The sequence below is a fragment of the Callithrix jacchus genome, chromosome 6 (assembly GCF_049354715.1).
Source record: "Callithrix jacchus isolate 240 chromosome 6, calJac240_pri, whole genome shotgun sequence".
In the NCBI taxonomy this organism is placed as follows: domain Eukaryota; kingdom Metazoa; phylum Chordata; class Mammalia; order Primates; family Cebidae; genus Callithrix; species Callithrix jacchus.
The window spans coordinates 128,528,803-128,549,947 of record NC_133507.1 but is presented as its reverse complement, the minus strand read 5'-3'; the positions used below and the strand labels follow the sequence as shown (position 1 = coordinate 128,549,947).

General features: G+C 39.7%; 1 protein-coding gene across 5 annotated transcripts in view; it reads left to right on the top strand.

Moving 5' to 3' along the window:
• The window catches only part of KLF7 (KLF transcription factor 7), a 91,688-nt gene that overhangs the window by 31,465 nt on the left and 39,078 nt on the right, over positions 1–21,145 (top strand). For 3 of the 5 annotated variants that reach the window (XM_035305467.3, XM_008999333.5, XM_017973672.4), the window contains one exon: positions 11,146–11,776. In XM_035305467.3, coding sequence (XP_035161358.1) covers positions 11,146–11,776 — 631 coding nt within the window. Of the gene's footprint in view, positions 1–11,145; positions 11,780–21,145 lie in introns of all 5 variants that reach the window. The other 2 variants (XM_035305463.3, XM_078329139.1) reach the window with 2 other exon arrangements.

The following is a 21,145-nucleotide window of genomic DNA, read 5'->3' as shown; positions in this document are numbered from 1 at the left end:
ATGTATCAGTTTTTCTGAACTTGTTCTGAATGAGCCTTTCTCCCTGTTCGGTCTTCACTCTTCTATTACTGTTTCGTCAGCCACATCATAGTATTCCAGATGAGTGGGCTTCTAGAAGTTCACCTGGTAGATGAAAACTGAGCCCAGTGAAGTTAAAGTCACCCAGCTAGTAAGGGCTGATCTTCCCAACTCAGAGTTCCCTGCATACTTAAACTTTTATATACAACAAGTTTACTTTACTTGGATACTTACTTGATATTTTTAATTTTCCATCTCCATGTCCTTGATAGGTTTCTTTATGTCTGTTTGGAAGTGTAATGAAAATAACGCTAGTTATATAATAGCTATAACATACAGAGTGTGCATGTCAGGCCTTGCCAAGTACTTGGCATGTATCAATTGATTGAACTCTCAATGCTCCTGCCTGGTGGGTACTACCATCACTTCATTTTAAAGTGAGGAAACTGAGGCACAAAGGGGTTAATTAACTTCTCCCAAGGGGATTGAGCTAGTAAGTAGTGTAACCTGATGTTGGACCCAGGCAGTCTGGCTCTAGAGCCAGTGCTTGGCTCCCTGTTCTTCCGCCTCTCACTGTATGTACGAATGGCCAGTTTGTTTCTTTAGCTGGGGTGAGCGTCACTTGGCACACCCATACAGCCACCTTAAATATTGTGGGAAGTCAAGTCCAAGTATCTCAAATTAAGCGAAAGTACAACCATCCCTGTCAGGAAAAACAGCTTAGGGCGTGACTTCATTATGTTTTTGGCTGCCATTTTATGCATTCCGAGTAGAACAAGCATTCCTCCTAGTGCCCCCACCTTGTCCTTAGCATTCCACAGTGGAAGTTTCTCAAAGCTCTCCATTTTAAAAGCATCCTCTGTGACTACCAGCCACTAAATTGCATCTGCCACTGAGGGCCCCAATGGGCTTTCAACCTGTTATTCTCGGGAAATTCAAGCTGCGAGGGAGGGAGAACATTGTACACGTGTGCAGCTGTGCTTTGGAGTACAAGAAGTAATCGCATGTGTATGTGTGTGTTTTTAATGGGGGATAGGGGAAGGGTACATTAATTAACCCCACTGAGAAGGAGATAACTGTGTTCCAGGAGGGAGTCAATGAAATGAATTTGCTTAAAAAAAAATCCCAGTAGCCTGAGTCAGCCTGTGCAAGTGATTTGGGAGAGGAAGGGGAGATGATGTAACTGGTTCGGCATGTTCCCATCTTGGCCACTGAGTGTAAAGGGGCCTGGGGAGTTTGAGGAGGGTGTGTGAGTGTGTGTACAAAGTTAATGGGAGCGGGTGGGGGGGGTGCATAAGAGCAGGCTGTAACAGGATTAATAATCCCCTGTCAGACCTTTCCGTGTTACTGTGTTTTTGAGTAATTTTGGTTTGAATGAGGGCTCTCTAGCCAATTAATGTTTATTTGTTTCCTTTGGCAAGACCCATTGGGGGAAGAAATGAGATTGGTGATTTTAAAATTTTTATTTTGTTGTTGCATTTTGGAAGAAGAGGCGAGTAATGTGAGTTTGGGTTTTCAATGATGGCTCCCCCCTCCCCCTCTTAAGACGCAGGAGGGAAGACATGGCCAGCTGGTGCCTTGAACTGACACAGGTGCAGAGGCTGTAGGGGGTGGGGAGCCAAGAATAATTACAGGTTTCTGAAGCATCAGGCCCTGCCTGACACAAGCGCTCGTCAAGAAAACTACTCTTTATGGAAAATTAATGGGAAGCTGAAAAAGCGTCAGGGCCATTGTTGTTCTTGGGAAGCCATCACTCCTCTGAAAAGAGGCCTCCTCCCAAGTCCTTGGGCTCTTGAGGAACTGGATAGAGTCCTCTCCTTTCAGAGCAGGGACCGACTGACTGCCATTGTCATGGACTATGATGGTTTTTCCCATTGGAGTGTCTCTCCTGCATTTTTTCATTCTTAAATCTTACTTTCAGTCCAGATTTAGCCATTTGCCCTTCCCAGTAGTATGGGTAGGATTATTTTTTATTGACTCTTAAGGTGTTATTTTCATTTTGTTTGTGGAAGTGTAGTGACCGAAGCAGGGCTATCTAATGCAACTTGCTTTCAAGCTATATGTAACAAATGGGATTTCCACCAGTGTGTGCCAACCTGAATAGGGGCTTGGTTGGGAGATGAGGGCATGGGAGATGAGGTGATAGCATACAGGAGCATCTTCTCGGCCCCAGCTCTGCATGAGCAGTGGTGTCTCTTGACTACTTAGAGGCTGGAATTTAGCAGTCAGTAAGTCCTGCAGAGTAACATCTGGAAAGACGACACTAAACCAAGTTAGAGAAGCCTCTCTGTTCATGGGCCATCATGTCCCTAGTGGTTGCATTGCGTTTTGAGGATCATGGACATTATGAACGAGGAAAATGCATTTCCAAGTTGTTGGAAGTGTAAGGGAACCCAGTGCCTTCCTTCAAGGAGTGTGAGGCCTGGGCCACAGCTACCAGCTCTGCCCAGGTTATGTGACTTTAAAGCTCACTCTGATGGTTAATTTAGATTTGAATTGTTTTGGGAATTTCTTTTATGTACTGCAACTAAGGAATCTTTGGAAGATAAAAGGGGTATTTGAGGCTGCTTTGCATCATGTGCCTGGGGAAAGTAATTTCAAAGGCATCACCCTCTCCCCAGGCCTTTAATCTTGTCTCCTTTCTCCCCCTCCAACCTCCTCACCACCCACCTCCCCAAGGAAAAATATACAAACAAATATTTTCTTTGTTGAAAATAGTTTGGAGAAGAGAAACACGGAAGAGGTTTTGATAGAAGTTCTTCAACTTTCATGTTTGTTTAGAATTAATTTTCACAGCATTGTCTCTCAAAATTTATAAATTACCAGAGGGAAATATATAACTTGGTTTCAGTTCTAGCAACCAGTCAATGTGAGAAACAGTCCAAAGGAATGCAGTCTTAGATTTGTTGTAGTCCCATGGTTATTTCATGGAGTTCAGCAATCCTAACAGTAATATGTAATACTATTGTACCTCTGGGGTGTGCTATTGATGTGGGTTTTTTTAACCTAATAGCTAAAATAAATACAGTAAGATTTTCACTCATACTGTCTACTTAATAACCCACACTTTCTAGACAAAATTCATTCTCTCCTAATATTTCCTGGTCATGAAAGTCAAGAAAAAGGGACCCTGTGCTCAATATCTTCTTAGGAGTCACTTTCTACGTCTTACAGGTGGATACTTGCACTGGTTCATGCATCCTTTCTGCCACGAGGTAGATTCAGTGTTACCATCTTTTTCCTCAAGCCTGCTTTACAATGTTGAAACCCAGGAAGGCAGGCAACAAGGTTCAGGTGCTTGGTATCTGAGGTTCTCTCATGGACTTCCTGAATTTATTAAGCATAGTACTTCTTTCTCCTCCTCCTCCAAATCCTGACAAAAATGGTACCAGATCTCCCTGGCCCTGCTTCCCACATCCTTTCGTCTTTCAATTCTGACTTAATTTTGAAAGCCTAGGAATGTGTCAGAATCATTACATCCTATCATTCTTTGAAGAGGGAGAGTCACAAAGTTCCCATCAATATCAATCTTTGAAATCCAGATTTTCAAGTTAGTTTCTGGAATCAAAGGAATCTGTCTTTTTTGCTAAAAAGTGATGTGTAAACACATCTAATAAGTTAGAAAAGAATTAGTATTTTAGAAGTTGGCTTGAAGAAAGAAGCCCACATTTCCCTCCTAACAGTAGCTTGTTTTTGTCACCCTGAACTTCCATTCTGGGATGTTTGTAGATTTCAAAGCACAAAAACGCTAATTGAACTTTGGGACCCTCCCAGGAGAAAGGCAAGGGGTTTCTCTGTTTCTTTACTTCAAACTCTTTGGGGACTGTGACACCATGGTTAATAGCATGTGACAAAAAACACACAATAAGTGTCAGAAAGGGGCTCCTGTGGGTAGCCAAGTGCAGTTTACCTGCTTGTGCAATTACCTGGGTGAACATTCTTTCTGGGAACCAAAGTCCATCCCTTCTTCGCCAGAAACATCATCCTCCACACTACCGCCACCACCATCATCATCATAATTATCATTCAGGTCCAGGTCTGATCTCAGAGGAAGCATGACTTTGCAAGTTTCCACACAGTGGAAAGCTGCGCTTTTCCATGCTTTTGCATCTACATTCTCTCCCCCGTTTGTTTGATCCCTTTGTACTTTTAACTCTTGGCCCTTTTAGGTGAGATAGGTGGAATGATTGAGATTAAGAGCAGCTGGCTAAAGGACCACAAATGACTGAAAATTGATTAGAAACATTGAGTGTAGTAGGTGGCTTTTTATTTCATTGACTCTGTACCAGAAAAAGTCATTAGGAAATTGCAATTTCTTTATTTCTTTAAATTTGTTTTACTTACTAACTTGAGTATATATGGATCCAGAGACTCCCAATAATTACCCAGAGTGGCACAGTTATTGGGTGGTAGCAAAAATATTGCACCAATAGTTTTATGTTCAAATTAAAGGACAAAGAAATAAAAACTAGAACCTTTTATGTTCCAGATATTTTGTTTGAAAGTGATGGCATTGAGGAGCCTGGACTAGAGTCTGCCCCAACTAAACATGGTTGTAGTTATAGTGGTTGCAATGGATGGGAGTTGTGCGATGATTCTAGCTCATTTTTTCAGAAAGTTGTAGCTCTTACAGCTCTCCATCACTTCAAACACTTAGGCATATCTGCCATGTGAGATAACAGAGGTAGAGGGTTAACTCTAACCACTTAACTTTACTGTCTAGGAACATATGGTATAAGAAATATCGTTGCTTTTAAAATTGTGATCTTAATAAACCAGACATACCACCAATCTAAGATGGACTCTTAAGATTCTTTTTAGAAATACTGTTTAATTGTCCAGGGTGGAAGAGTGGTGTCTTTCAACACTTGACAGTCAGCATATTTTCTTTACTCCATTTTTTTCCTAGATTAGGCTCCCTGAAGGTTGGGCTCCCTTAAGGAGATAGTCTTTATGTTGAACTTTGAATGAAAGAATGATGAGTTGGAGGGAAGGTAAAAGGAAGATTATTTCAAGCATATGGACATGAGGGAAAGTAAGGAGAAGAAAAATAGATGAAGGAAACTTTTTAGGTAAGGGTTGTAGGGGAAATGGTCAAAGTGACAGGAGATGTTTGCAATCCCAACTGGCAAGTTTCACATAATTGATGATGAGATAAAGACAGGTTGAACACAAGCCATTTGGTAACCTTGGCATCATGCCCATATATGACCAAGTGTCTTACCCTTTTCCTAAGGCTGTGAAAGTAACTACCTCTTGCCAGCAGCAGAGAGATTTTGATAGACTTAATATGTGCCACCAAACTTGAATTATCCTGTTTTCTTTCAACTCCTGTCTCTAGAAACTTCTGCCTCTGAGCAACAAAAATGAATAATGATAATAGTGGATTACAATCCACAGAATAAATATTAATTCATACTGATTCAAACAAATGATTGAATAAATAAACAAATGGAGAAGAAAAAAGTCAGACCTTCCTTATAGGAAAATTATCATAGATGTAGTAGGCAGTAATAGGTTTAAAATCTATTATTTTTAACTAGGTCTTGGATTACTACTTTTAATAAGCATGTAACAACAAGTAAGAAGGCTATGAAAAGCATGAAGAGCGGCTGGGCGCGGTGGCTCAAGCCTGTAATCCCAGCACTTTGAGAGGCCGAGGCGGGTGGATCACGAGGTCATGAGATCGAGACCATCCTGGTCAAAATGGTAAAACCCTGTCTCTACTAAAGATACAAAAAATTAGTAGCTGGGCATGGTGGTGCATGCCTGTAATCCCAGCTACTCAGGAGGCTGAGGCAGGAGAATTGCCTGAACCCAGGAGGCAGAGGTTGCGGTGAGCCGAGATCGTGCCATTGCACTCCAGCCTGAGTAACGAGTGAAACTCCATCTCAAAAAAAAAAAAAAAAGAAAAGAAAAAAGCATGAAGAGAGTATTTAAAAAGGTTTCAAGATGATCATTTCAATACCAACTTCAGGTGATACTTATTAGGAAGCTAGGAGAAGAACCCATGCATTTCAAAGTTGAGATATCAAGAGAGTCTTCACAAAGCTCATTTGTGACTCAAAAATATAGAAGAAAATCACTTTGCACTCAGGAACATTTCCTTCCCATTGCTGACTGCAATGAGTTTTTAGGGGCTGGGTGTTGATCCAGTGGCTCAAGCCTTAAGTTGTATGGTTAGGTCAAGCTGAGGGAAGCCTTGTACCTCCAAGGTGACAGGCATAATTTATGTCATTAAACTGACATCTGCTGACTCAGATTTGGAGTTTGCTGGCAAGAGAGTATCATTCGAACAGAGTAAATCTCTGGTTCTGGTGGAAAAACATTTGAACTCTATGTCTAAATTTACTATAAATTTAGTCTATTGATGGGTCTTCTGTTTTTTGAAATTAGATTAGACTTAGAGAAAAGGTGAAAAAATAGTACATAGAGTTACCAAATATGGTTTGTCCAGCTTCCCCTAATGTTATGCAACCATAGTTCAATTATCAGAACCAGGAAATTATCATTGATAATATACCATTAGCTAATCTATACATTTCCTTTCAATTAACATTATTTTTTCCACCAGTCATTTTACTGGTTTGGGATCTAGGCCAGGATCCATTGCATTTAGTTGTCATATCTCCTTATTCTCCTCCAGCCTGTGACAGTGTCTTATTCTTTCCTTTGTTCTTTGTGGCCCAACACTTAAAGAATAACTGGCTATTTCTTTTGTGGAATAGTCCTCAATTTAAATTTGTCTGTTTTCTCATGATTAGATTGAGGTTATCCATTTTTGACAGGAATATCATAAGAGTAATATTTTACCATTGTCAGCATTGTCCTATCAGGGGTACATGTGATCAGTATTACTTGTTCCTGATGCTGCTAACTTTGATTATATGGCCAAGGTAGTTTCTTCCAGGTTTCTCCCCTGTAAAGTTATTATTTTTGTCTTTGTAATTAACAAATAAATATCTTGCTGCGTGAATACTTTGAGACTAGGCAGGTACCTTGTTTCTCATCATACATCTGTCTACTCATTTTAGCATCCATTGGTAGCTCTTGCTTGTAATCATTATTACTTTGCTGTTTACCTAATGATGATTTTCTGTTTTCATCATTCCTTCTGTGTTTTTGAATCATAATTTTACTGTAATGAGGAGCTGACCGTTTCCTTCCATCTTCTAATTTATTCAATCATTTATATCAATATGGTTTCATGGATATTTATTTTATGAATTATAACCTATTATTTATTTGGCCATTGAGAGTTCCTTTAAGTTGGCTTCTGAGTTTTTCTGACATTCCTTTATCACTCTATGAGCACTTCCTTATCTTTTGGTACCACAATGTTATCTAGGCTCAACTTTTGTTTTCATTGTTCCAGCCCTTCAAACAACTATTTGTCTAGGGAATCCCGGTTCCCTTTATTGGATAATGATATTTAGAAACCAAGATCCCTGGGCTAAGTGTGCTCATTACTATTGGGGTTATCTTTGTCTGTTACCTCTTTCAGTGGGTAGAGTTATGAAATATATATATGTATACTTACACATGCATATACACATTTGTTTCTATATATTGTGTATGTGCGTACATATTAAAATCCATGAGGAAATACTAATACTTCAATTCCCATTAAACATCCACAGGCATTTTTTTTCTTTTCTTTTGAGAGGGAGTCTTGCTCTGTTGCCCAGGCTGAAGTGCAGTGGCGCGATCTTGACTCACTGCGACCCTCACCTCCTGGGTTCAAGCAATTCTCCTGTCTCAGCCTCCTGAGTAGCTGGGATTACAGGTACACACCACGATGCCTGGCTAACTTTTTATATTTTTGGTAGAGATGGGGTTTCATCTTGTTGGCCAAGCCTGTTTCAAACTCCTGACCTCAAGTGATCCACCTGCCTCGGCCTCCCAAAGTGCTAGGATTATAGGTGTGAGCCACCACTCCTGGCCTATCTGGGCATTTCTTGTGAGAGTTCTCATAATCATTTACAACTGAAACAAATGTTCTCATTGGCTTGGAAATCATCTAATATTAAAATTTTCCTCATCCTTAACATTTTGATCTCCATATTCCTGATGAGAAAAGTGTTTAACCCCCTCACCCTGGTTTCCAATTGACAAAATCTTCTCCTCTACCTAAACTTCATCTCCACTGGATATAAGAAGTATATTTCCTAAGACAGCAATTATTTCATGATTTCACGGGGCTGTCCAGCACATCCTGGTGGGTACTTAGGCTGCTTCACTTCTCAGGAGGAGGAAGAATGCCCTGTATTAGGATTGCAAGTTATAGCCACTCTGAAGTGGTCCAGGTTTTTCCACATTTTTGTGATCATATGTCTCTCCATCTTTAGATCAAAAATGTAACTCATGTGCTCCTGCAGTTCACCCCAGGGCATACTGGATAAGTTACTTACCCCTCCCAGAAGAGTGTATAAATGTGTTTAGAATATCTCAGTCCTTCAGAACTCTGAATATGAAGATATCTGAGCCTTCTAATAATCACAATTTCTTAGTGACTTTCTAATCTTTGAGCTGGATAGTATGTAATGAAATGGCATACAAAAACTCTATTCATAGGCAGTGGTGACTAAGTATGTGAAAGACCTTGTATAGGAGGCAGGGAACTACCTTAAAGGCATCTGATACCCCATGAGTCAGCTGAGATATATATATATATATTGGCAGAAGCAGGGTCTTGCTCTTTTGCCCAGAGGGCTGGAGTGCAGTGGTATGACCAAAGCTCACTGCAGCCTTGAATTCCTGGGCTTAATTCTCCTGCCTCAGCCATCTGAGTAGCTGGGACTATAGACACAAGTCACTGCGCCTGGCTAATTTTCTTTTAGCTTTTGTGGAGACAAGGTCTTGGTATGTTGTCTAGGCTTCTACTGATTTTTACCTAAAACACATCTGTATCTCAAAGATCTGGTACTGTTCTTTGGGCAAAGCTCAAGAAGCATTGCAATTGTATTCCCAGAGACATGTGTTAGTGGTCATTTCTGAGTTTGCCCCCTCAGCATGGTACAGGGTAGGGTTTCAAATACGGCTTTTAAAGAGTAGAAGAGGTAGAATGATCAAAGTAATAGTATTTTGTCTTTGACAGACATTATGTACCTCTTAGGTGCCAGGCACTGTGTTTGGTAGGTGATTGTTTAGAAAGGGAAGAAGAAACTGAGCGGAGGTTTCAGGGTTAGAATCTTATAATTCAGAAGTGAATTGAATGGAGCCAAGACTGAGCGCTTCAGTATTGGAGAGATGTAAGTTATAATTTCTAGCAATGAGAAGGAATAAGGAAGAAGACATTTTTGAGAAGTAGAGTTTAGGAAAGAAACAAGTGAGGATAACTCATATTTCTAGACCTGAGAAGGTCATCACTGGCTTCCAACATAGAATGGTGGGAAGCTACTGAGTCAGAACTTTGATTTAATCAATAAGTAAAGCAGAATCAAAACTTACTTTTCCAATAAGCTTCCCTTGATTAATACTATGTTACTCTAGACTGTAGAATTAAGTGTCCACTCAGCCCGTAGAAATTATCAACACATTTTATATTATTTTTTGGCATCACATTTCTTTGTGAATTTATGTAATTTTTAGCTTGTAGTTGTTTATTCTATACCTGCTTCGCATGGATCTATTTCTATATCTTCTCCTTCTCCTGCACACAAAGCCTCATATACCTTGCTGTGAGCACAGTAGTTGAATGAACACTTGTGGCATGAGTGTTGAATGGAGACTGGAACCATTCACTAGTTCTTACCATTGAAAATCAGCAGTGAGACCCAAAGCTGATTCATAGTTAAAAATCTGATTTTCTTATTCAGTAATGCAGAGTTTTATCAGAAGTGTGATTAAGAACCAGTCTTTTGAAATGTCACCAAAATAAAATTCTCAACGGATACAACACTACTAGGTATATCATTAAAATATATTCTTAATAGAATAAACGCCTAGAATCAGAACATTGGTTGAAACCATAGGAGCTTTACGGGGGTAGTAAATTTGGAGCTAGTCACATTTTAAATTTGCCATCAGTGGTTCTTTGTTGAATCCAGAAGATAGAGCAAATTGAGCTGATAGTGCAAGTTAGCAACATAGTTTTATACAAGATTTTGGAATTGTAGTGTTTTTAAGTGAGGAGAGCTTTAGAATACAAACTTCTTAAATGTCTACTTTTGCCATAAAATCACTCCATCATCTTACAAAGACTTATGAGTGCCATGGATGAAGATTTGTTGACAAATCTTCTTTGTTTGTTCTCCCTTATTTCTTTACCCAGAAAGTTTATCCCAAGAATAAACTTGTTTGTTCTCCCTTATTTCTTTACCAAGTGAAAACTTTATGTGGAAATATATTGGGTCCTATTTTTAAGTGGTCTAAATAGCTGTGTTTGAATTTATTTTTATCATGTAGTCAGAGATGCTAAACCATTGAAATAGGATTTATGCCCCTTGCCACAAAGTATACAGCATTGTATTTTAAATGACTTGCTGTAAACAACAAGGGTTTTGTCTTGTGCCTCAAAAGTTTTATGGTAGACATTCTTTAGAACAATATTCTTTCCTGCTTGTTATGAAATCCATCCCCACGGCAGGACTTACTGTTGTTTGACTGTTACTGAGGTCACCTCTTAGCTTGAGTGAACGTGATTTGTTCTTCAGAGCAAGTGGGAAAACTGACTTACTTGTGTAATATACTCAAGTCTATTTTGAATAATGAAGTTGGACTATGGGAAGTCTTGTCTTAGTATGAAAACCTTGTCAGTTTCTATTTGCTTCTTGCTTACATTAAAATTTCTAGCAGGGAGATTGGAGCATCTTACCTGCTGAACTGGATTGAGGGGCAGGAGATCATCATTTGATGTTCTCTGAAATCTTGAAGGTATGAGATAGTCCTTCTGGGGCCTTAGTTCTCCTTCAGCTAGAGTAGTTGAAATCATGTGATGTGACCCTTATGAACCCTTCAGAGGTATTCAGAGAATAAGTAACAAGGTCAGATCTTGTCCTAGAGCATTTCTGATACAAGCCATGAAACCATTCTCTCTGCACCTTCCCCCTCTGCCTGTCAACATGAGGCCTCATGGTGTTCTGTGCCTCTGATGGTTGTTTCTCTCCCTCCTTCTTCCTCTTGCAGACATGCCTTGAATTGGAACGCTACCTACAAACGGAGCCCAGGAGGATCTCGGAGACCTTTGGTGAGGACTTGGACTGTTTCCTCCACGCTTCTCCTCCCCCGTGCATTGAGGAAAGCTTCCGTCGCTTAGACCCCCTGCTGCTCCCTGTGGAAGCCGCCATCTGTGAGAAGAGCTCGGCAGTGGACATCTTGCTCTCTCGGGACAAGTTGCTATCTGAGACCTGCCTCAGCCTCCAGCCGGCCAGCTCTTCTCTAGACAACTACACAGCCGTCAACCAGGCCCAGCTCAACGCAGTGACCTCATTAACGCCCCCATCATCCCCTGAGCTCAGCCGCCATCTGGTCAAAACCTCACAAACTCTCTCTGCCGTGGATGGCACAGTGACGTTGAAACTGGTGGCCAAGAAGGCTGCTCTCAGCTCTGTAAAGGTGGGAGGGGTCGCAACAGCTGCAGCAGCCGTGACGGCTGCGGGGGCCGTTAAGAGTGGACAGAGCGACAGTGACCAAGGAGGGCTAGGGGCTGAAGCGTGTCCTGAAAACAAGAAGAGAGTTCACCGCTGTCAGTTTAACGGGTGCCGGAAAGTTTATACAAAAAGCTCCCACTTAAAGGCCCACCAGAGGACTCACACAGGTAGTGGTACAAGTTTGGCCGCACGTGGTTTCTTCTCCTTTCCCCTCCTGTAGCCTCTTCATGTGGGAGGGCTCCTCTTTGTTCTGAGGAGTGGCACCCCTGCTGATGAGGAAGTGATAGACAGGTGGGAGGGCCCAGGTAGGGACAAAGAATGACTCACTTGTTACCTTAAGATCTCAAGATGTCCCAAGCATAGGATACAGGTTTGTCCCTACAGTGCCAGCCACAGCATAGAATCACACAGTTCTGAGGATGGCTGAAGGGGGCTCTAGCAGTGACTCCCAGCTGCCTGTGACATAGACACTTGTTGCTTTCCTGACACTTTGCATTGTTTAGCAAGTGTAGCTCCACAGTTTTGATCAACACTGGGATCTGAGGATGCATTTGAAAGCATTCACAGTTAAACAAGGTATCTAGGGTGTCCCTATTCACTCTTTTCCCAGCATCCTGATTTTTCATCAAAGTCACCAACAGCAGGAGAGTTTCAGAGTTCATTAGATGTGATCATTCTATAATTAATTGGCATCTCCTCTTTTGCATTGTTCTCTGGCGCGTGCTTTACGGAGAGATGGCAGAATTGCTTTTTAATGAGCTTGTTACTGAGAAGTTGCTAAAGTGATTACATTACTATGTGTGTGGTAAGAGCGGGTCGGGGAGGGATGAGGATTGTGTATTTTACTCAGGGCCTCCTCGTAGCCCAGGAAGAGACACCACCTCTAAGCTCCAGTCATACTGATCTTTTGAGCAATGGGATAATTTGGAAGAGTGGGGTTTACACAGAAAAGAGTGAGACTTATTTTTCTTGGAATTGGTCTTTGTTCTCTGCTTTGACATTATAGCTTAGGGGTGGTGTCGCTTCCTGGGCTACGAGGATGCTAGTAGCAATTACTGTGATTGGTGGTTTTTAACTGAATCTCTAACAGTATGTTACCTGTGTGGTTCTTGCATACTGTTTGCACACTGCTAGCTGAATAGGGAGCATCCCCAAAGGTGTAAATGGAGGTATAAAAGCATTGAAAAGTGGGTGATAGCGTATGAGCTAGGAAAAGTGTTTAGTGCTCTGTGGGGCTTTGTGGGCAGTGCCACCAAAAAAGTGTGCAGGGGAGAGATTGTTGGCTAGAAAATTAGAACAGCCTGGGCTTTAGTTCTAACTCGGCCACTAATCAGCTGTGTGGCCTTGAGCCTGTTCCTTTACCTCACCAGGCCTCATTTTTCACATCTGTTGAACAATCTGGCTTTTAAGGCCCCTTTCAACTCTAAGGTTCTGGAGGTCCATGAACTGTTTTTGTACAGTAGAGAAGAACTTTCCCGAAGTTCAAATGCATATGTGATAGAGGAAATCACTGTTTTGAACCTCAGAGTTATTCCGATGGAAGGCTGAGGACTGACATTACTTCCTTGCATGCCAGGACTTGGGCCTGTATTCCTCTAATTCTGAACTCAGTTTCCCTTGTGACACTTGCTTGGTTCGTGGGACAGTCTCCTAATCTAATGTATCCTGTGGCTTAGGCATAGAGTCTCACTCATGGGTTCCCATCAGAATTTAGGTTCCAGTTCACCACCCCACATTCACCAAGGCTAATGCTTCATGCTATTATCCGTTTTTGCTTCTTTGATATTGTCCTGAAGGTAGTTTTTATTTGTGTTTCTTTCTTTCTAAAGTCAATGAGTAAAGTAATGGTGAGACATTGGAAAGACATTGCAGTGCTCCCAGGCTGGAGTGCATGACTCATCTCCTGGCCCCTCCAGGAAACCAGAGAAGGCAGGAAAGGGCAAGAATGTTGTGTTGTACTGGGGCTATGGAATTCATAATTATGGACACTTTCTGAACTATTGACACTAAAGGCACATCCTACTTAGCATGGAGCTGGACAGCTCTGGGAAAGCAGAGATTCTTTTTAGGGAGGCCAGAGCATTTTCTTCTTCTTTCTTATCCCCTTCCCAACAGAGATGTCAGAAGGGTGACTGTTACCATTGATGCATTATTTGGTGCTTTGTTTTTTTGAGCGTTGTCTACTCAGAGTGATTACCAAGGTGGAGCTCATTATGTTACCTGGCACCTGTAACTGCTTGCCTTATGTTGCACTAAAGTGCATTTCCCCTACAGGGAATTCACTCAGCGAGGCACCATGCATTGTTAGAAATGCAGTATTGCACAGCAGTTCAGAGCTGAACTTTGTGATCAGGTGGACTTTGGTTTGTGTCCTAGCACTATCATTTCCTAGATTTATGACCTCAGTTTCCTTATTTGTAAAATAGACACAATTATGTCTACCTCCTAGATTGTTTTGAACATTAAATGAGCAGATACCTGTAAAATACTTCTAAAAAAATACCTGTTAGATAGTAAGAACTCATTATAGATAGTACTGGCCTTGATTGTAGTTATTACTATTGTTGCTGATGTTAATTAGTGATGACCAAGTGAAAAAAGCCTTGTAAACTACAAACAAACCAGTTAGCCAAAGTTAAATACCTCAAAACAGCAAGAAGCTTTTTCCCTCTCATTCCCAGTGTTTGATTAATGGGATATGGGGTGATGACACCTGTGAACACAGGTTGTGGAGGATAAACTAGACATGCAAGCATTAGCCCATGGAAGTTGGCAATCAGGCGGAAAGATCATGGCTTTCCTCCCACAACACCTTGCATTGCAGAAGCATTTTACCTATAAAACCTTCCTCAGAGACATGCATGGAAGAGAAGGGAGGTGCTATAAGAAAGAGAAACAGATAAAAGGGGAGGTAGAGACAGGGATGGAGGATGTGGAGAAGGAATATGAATTAATTTGGATGAAATGGATGAGAATCAGAAGTATTTATTTGCAATTGATGTGAATTGGAGCACATGGGGAACTGAAAACAAAGGTGTTAATTTATGTGGTGCAGGTGAACTAAGAATAATGAAAAAAGCATGAAGAACGGAATCAAATTAAGTGCAAACATATAAAGGAAATGGATGGTAAAAGCTCAAGGGCAAAGGTATATGGAGATGGGAATTCAGGTTGGAAAGAGGCTGCTGATAATAAAGACTGGAGTTGGGAGAGCTGCTGACCAAATGGGGAAATGAAGATTTTTTTTAAATGGGCTCTGGTTGGATTCAGGCAAGCTATTTTAACACAGGACTCACTTTAATTCAGTCAAAATATTTCTTATCTTTCAGTTGGGGAGGTGTTTTGGGACAGGAAAAAAAGGGAGATAAGAATACCAATCCAGAGGAAGAAGAGGAATATTTGCATTTTGTTCTCTAGAGTTGCAGATATATGCTATATCTCTTCTATGTGGTAATGTGTTGCAAAGGAGATATAGTGAAGAAATGAAGTAAAATAAAACGTGTTTGTCTCCCTCTTAAATGCATAAAGGAAGAAAATACATACTGGTAACATGGATTTGTTTGCATTGAGGAATTTTTAAGGTATTATTCATTTAATCTTTATATAGATAGAATTTACTGAGCCGAAAAAGACATGCATTTTTTTTCCCTTCTGTGGCAGTATTTTGAGAATGCTGAATCCTTCAAAATTTTTGTCCTGGAGGATATTAGGCAATAAGGTAATTTTTTTTATTTATTATTTTTTAAGGTAGCAGATGTTCAAGTTGGTAGCTAGGGCACAAACATGGTTTACCCAAGGAAGGAAAGTTATAGTTGGGAGTACTGAGCTGGAGGTGGAGGATGACGAGGCATGGCATGGGACAAAGGGAATATTATGAAGTAGCAGGATTTAGTGAAAGGAAGTGTATAAAAATGGATATGGGCTGGGCGGTAGCTCATGCCTGTAATCCTAGCACTTTGGAAGGTCGAGGCAGGTGGATCACCTGAGATCAGGAGTTCGAGACCAGCCTGGCCAACATAGTGAATCTCCATCTATACTAAAAATGAAAAAATCAGCTGGGCGTGGTGGCACACACCATTAGTCCCAGCTACTTGGGAGGCTGAAGCAGGAGAATCTCTTGAACTCAGGAGGTAGAGGTTGCAGTGAGCTAAGATTGCACTACTGTACTCCAGCCTGGGTGACAGAGTGAGACTCCATCTCAAAAGAGGTAATAAATTAAAAAAAATAGACATATGGTTTATTCATTAGGAAGAGTGCACTTAATGTTGGCTTGAGTGTAAAAATGTTCTTAGCAACCAAGCCATTGCAGACGTTTCTCTCCTGCTCTCTTTTCTGGTCTTCATATGTTTTTCTTTCTCAAAAATTCTACCATTATGATCATAGTTGTATTCTTCTTCTTGGAGTCAGCTAAATAATCCTTATATTTTGATGAAAGGTAACCTTCACTTTTAGTGTTAAAATAAAAGTTTATGTTCATTCTCAGCAAAAATCAATTTTAAAAAATCTTAATAGTTTCTATGTAAAAAAAGAAAAATATTTTCTTACATTTCTTCATAATTACTTCTGAGAAGAGATTGAAACCTTTCATTGAAATGATGCTTTGTGCTAAGTGAACAGACTTTACAAATTTAAAATCCATATAAAAGTATGTCCACATTTATGTTATTAAGAGGGAGTCGTGTTGGTAAAGTCAGGACAAAGGCCAGTCATTCATTAGATCTGATTCTTTGTTGCAGTGAAGGGAGATGTGAAGAAGCCATGTTCTCTTTATGTGCTGCTTGGTGGGCTCTCTCTGTAGACTGAAGTTGCTGTCACCTAAACCATGGGTGGTGACAAGCATTCTCTAGATTTTGTACTGAACAATGTAACAGGATGCTTTTCATGTGGACAAAAGCAATACTAGTGTGCAGTTTGCTTTTGCTTAGCATTTTACATTTGCTTTGGGGCCCATCTTATTGAATTAGAAAGTGGCACAATCTCTATGTTTAATCGGAATTTAGGACAATATTTTTCAAATGAAAAGGTGGCTAAAAATACTACAAACAAAAAGACCAGGTAGCATTCAAAATGCAAACAGAAGTGCTATATCCTATGTGTAATAAGAGGCCTTTAAAGTTTGAAATTTAATTTATTTTACTTATTCAACCAATACATCTAAAGCACTTGCCATGTCCCAGACAATGTTCTAAATCTTTTACAAATATTAACCCTTTTAATCCTTATGCTAACCCAATGACATAGGTACTATCTTATTTTATAGATGAGGAAAATGAGACCCAGAGAAATCAAGTAATTTGCTCAGCATCACAACAGCTCATCATAGATGGTTGGACAAGGATTTATATCAAAAAGTATTGTTCCAGTCAGAGCTCTCTTAACTTCTTTGCTTACTATTGAAGGGGAAACAAGTCAAATAAGTTTTTAAAAACTTACCCATTATTATGAGGAAATTAAAAATGTACAGTTTAAATACAAATGGACAATGAAAACTAAATATCCACTAAATAGGTAAGAATTAGGAGGGTCCTTAAATGTATTACCTCATCAGGTGACTGAGAAGCAGTATAAGGAAATTACAAAGAAATGGTCTTCCGTTTCCAGGCGTATTACTGTTGCTGATAAAGCTACTATGTTATGGTCATTACTATTTTCATTTTTTTAAATGTTAGTATTAAAGAGGAACATACCAGTCTCACTTCACGCATTAAAATGACACATGTTAATACACTGTCCCTATGAAATAAGAAAGGTAAGTATTATCATAACGCAGGAGAAACTGAGGACCAAAAAAAAAAAAAGGTCATAGTTCAAGCTATGAACAACGTAGTTCAGGCTATGCAACTCCCTGTTGGTAAAAATTAAATTAGACCCGTGTCTCCTGACCTATGGGCTTATATCCTACTCAGTAGATTATTTTGCTTCTTATTTACTGTATTTGTTCTTCAGCGTTTCTGTGAACAGGTATTAAGTGCCCATAGATGTCAGGCACTGTACCCTGGAGTGACCAGCAAAGCAGAACAGGATGGGCCATTCAGGAAGGAGTGCTAAAGGGTGATGATGGGGAGTAATGAAAGCAGGAGCTTGCATCAGCAATCAGATGCAGCATGGAAGATTCGGAGATAAGAAGTCACTTTTCTCCTTCTGGATAGAGTGTTTATTGATGCAGTTCATCTTTTTAAATGATGCCAATGTGATAATATAGTAATTTATATAAATAGAAGCCCTAATTCAAGGTCAGGCATATCAGCAGGATAAAATTAAATACTTCAGTGTGGAACTGTAGGGGGTTCATCGACCACTTTCAACCTCCTAATGCCATAGATAAGAATTCTTTGAATTTATACAATAGCAACTGAAATGGGGCAATTTTAAGACATTAAAGGGCCTTTAATATGCTGAGACACATGGCTGCTAATGAAGTTTATCCGTGTGTTGAGGCAGAAACTCATTAAACCCCGATTATGGGATGGAAACAAGAATAAGGGTTAAATGTTCAGTTCATGAGGTGGAGAGAGCTGAATAGGAGGAGGGTTTGATAATTTGGATTTAGCATATTTAAGAGCTAAAGAGAAGTTTGTAAAGAAAGGGTATGAAATGAAGTGGTGAAAACAATCGTTGGGAGAATTTTCTGATTCAGTAAAATCTTGAAACTTTACCACATGATAATTTAGCAATGTGGTAACTCCTAACATTTATGAAGATAAATTAATGTAAACATATATTGGGGAGCATGGCTTAAACTCAGCATATACACAGCAAGCACATTTATTTAACATTATACTGTGATAATAAATATAGGCTTTGTGGGATGCCTATTCCAGATGTCCTTTTAATGGGTAATTGGTAGTCATAAAGCAAATAAGTGTGTTGAAATAAGAATGGAGGAGAAAGAAAAACATGAAATTAACGAGTATTTCATAATAAACAATATTTTTGAACACCCACTGTACATACACTAGTCCCCCTCTTATTGCTGAGGACCTTACTTTTCAACACAAAAGCCTGAAATACGGTTTCATAAAATCATTATATTTTGAGCCTGATCTCAAAAGAGAATATAGCCTGGATAGGAATGTGGGAGGAAAGAGAAGAGAAAAGAGGAATCTCATTTCAGAAAAGGCAGTGAAAGTAATAGAATTTTATAAATTCTAAGATTTCAAGGGTAGGCCAGTTCTGTTTGATAGAGAAGAAAAAAAGAGGGTCATGAGAAGTCTGTGTAAATGAAAGAATGACACTGAGAAGGCCAAGTGTGAACTTTCAGGAAAACTGTTCCCTTTGATAAATAAATAATGTACAGACTCTATTATAATATGAGTGTGAATTACCATCATGATCATGGTTATGCTGTATATGTAATAAAGGAAGGTTTGAGGAAAGTTAAGTGGAGGTTTGTAAAGAGTGAAGGCTAAGATGACGTTATAAGAATTGATGGTAGGCAGGAATTTTCTGTCTCCTAAAAGTTGAAACAATAATGTAGTGATGGTGTTTGAATTAGGGGGAAAAAAACACAGAGTTTAAACAAGTTTGTTTTGAATGATCCTCTTTTTAAAAAAGTTAAAATGTAAGGACAGATAAAAGATAATTGTTAAATGACCTTTCCCTGAAAAATATCCAGCTTGAGTGTAGTAGAAATTATACTTGAAGCCTTGATAACAGATCATCAGGAAACAAACTTTTTGTGTAAGGAAATTAGTTCCAATGAGTAAATGCAGCTGTTTGGGAATCTGGTCCACCATGAGCAGAACGTATCATGTGACACTAAGCGCTGCTAGACTACTCCTGTACCAAATGGAGAATGCCTAACCCTTTCCTGGCAGGTAGTTTCATTTTCTTTACCCTGTTGGAGTTAAACTGGATGGCCCTGGGCAAACTTGTTGTCTAAAATACGGGTGTTTTTCTTCTGCATTCCCCACCTGAGTACCTAATATCTGATCCCTTCCTGTACCCTGTTACTTTCTGCCTTTGCAGCTTCCTCTGTCCTTCACAGCAGAAAGGATCTGGTAGCAATACACTGTAGACTGTTGTGGCCGATGGATTATATATCCATCCACTGCTGTATAACACTTTAATCTTCTATTAGTTTTTTAACCTTCAATTATGGGAGACTTAATAGAATTTCAGGAGTCTATAAACAGGTAGGGAGACATGATGGGGGAGGGTTGGGAACTGGGATGGCATTCCCCACTCCACTCCATCCTCATGCCATCTACTCCTCCTCTGCTACTGCATTTTCTACATTTTCTAAAAGTGGCATCTTTTCAACATATTGACATGACATTATTAAGCTAAAAAAAGCAAGATCACTTAAAATAATTAAAAGTTGGTGACTTTTTAAAGTACTGGTTACTCAGCCAACCACTGGTGGAATTACTCCTCATTCCTCAATGTACCCATGTTCATATAGTTACCAATCATTGCTTATATAATAGAGGTGAAAGCCCTTAAATTATTTAAGGATGTCTGCAGTGAGAATAAGGTTAGCATGATCTGTCCCATATTTCTGTTTGCCCTACGGTCTCCTTCAACATGTATGTGTATGGAGGTAGGTGAGCTGGGGACTGACCCAGGATTGGACTCCATAATCTTTTAGGGGAGGGAAGATCAGAATGCCCCATTGCTTGTTCCTTATGGAGCCTCAGTCCAGCTTTGTCCTAAACCAAGCTTCCTTGGCAGACCCCCTTCTTTTTGGACCTCACATCATTTTTTTCTTCCCTTCAAAAGTTGTCTGCATTCACAGAAGACTGCTTTTATTTTGTTTGCAAAATAAAATGCATTTACAGTTTAAAACTCCCTTTTATATTCTAATCTACGTCTGGTATTCTAAAACATAGACTCCTTTTGTTGTGTCTGCCTTCAAAATGTATTCTGTTTCCATTACTATAACATTTAATCTGTGGAATTCAGTAAAGTGGTACATATTGTTTTCAGGCAAATAATGTAAAAATATGTTTTAATCTCAACTTCGTTGGGCTGTCATAGTTTTATCTGTTTCACTAGGTGAGCTAAAGATGATAAAAGCTATCAGTCATTTTGTTGCAGGCAGAAAACTAGAAGCCATCCTTAGTTGAGAAAGAACTTGACTTCTGTGGTAGAGTATTGCCTAGGTAGGTGTCTTGGGGTATCTGATATCTTTCTCTGGAGCCCTTGCTGTTTTCCTAGCAGGGATGTTTTGTAATAAGGACATCCTTATTACATCCTTGGTAGTTTGTTCTACTATTGAAGCCAGTGTTAAATGTGAGTGGTTCGAGGAGTCTAGTAGATGCCCTAAAAAATGTAAGATTCTATCATCTGTGTCCTAATGAATACAACCAAGAAAAAGCTTGACTCTGGTACCTATTCGAATCTAGAAGAGCAGCAAGATATGGTAGGAAATATTTTAGAATGACTGTGCAGTAGTCCTGTTTAAAAGTTTTCTGTCTTCATTTTGTGTGTTTGTGTAGTTTAATGTCAACTCATGAAATTCGTTGCTTGGCTGTGAACTTATAACATGGCGTTTTGAATCCCCTTATTATGGGATATGCAACATCCTTCACCTG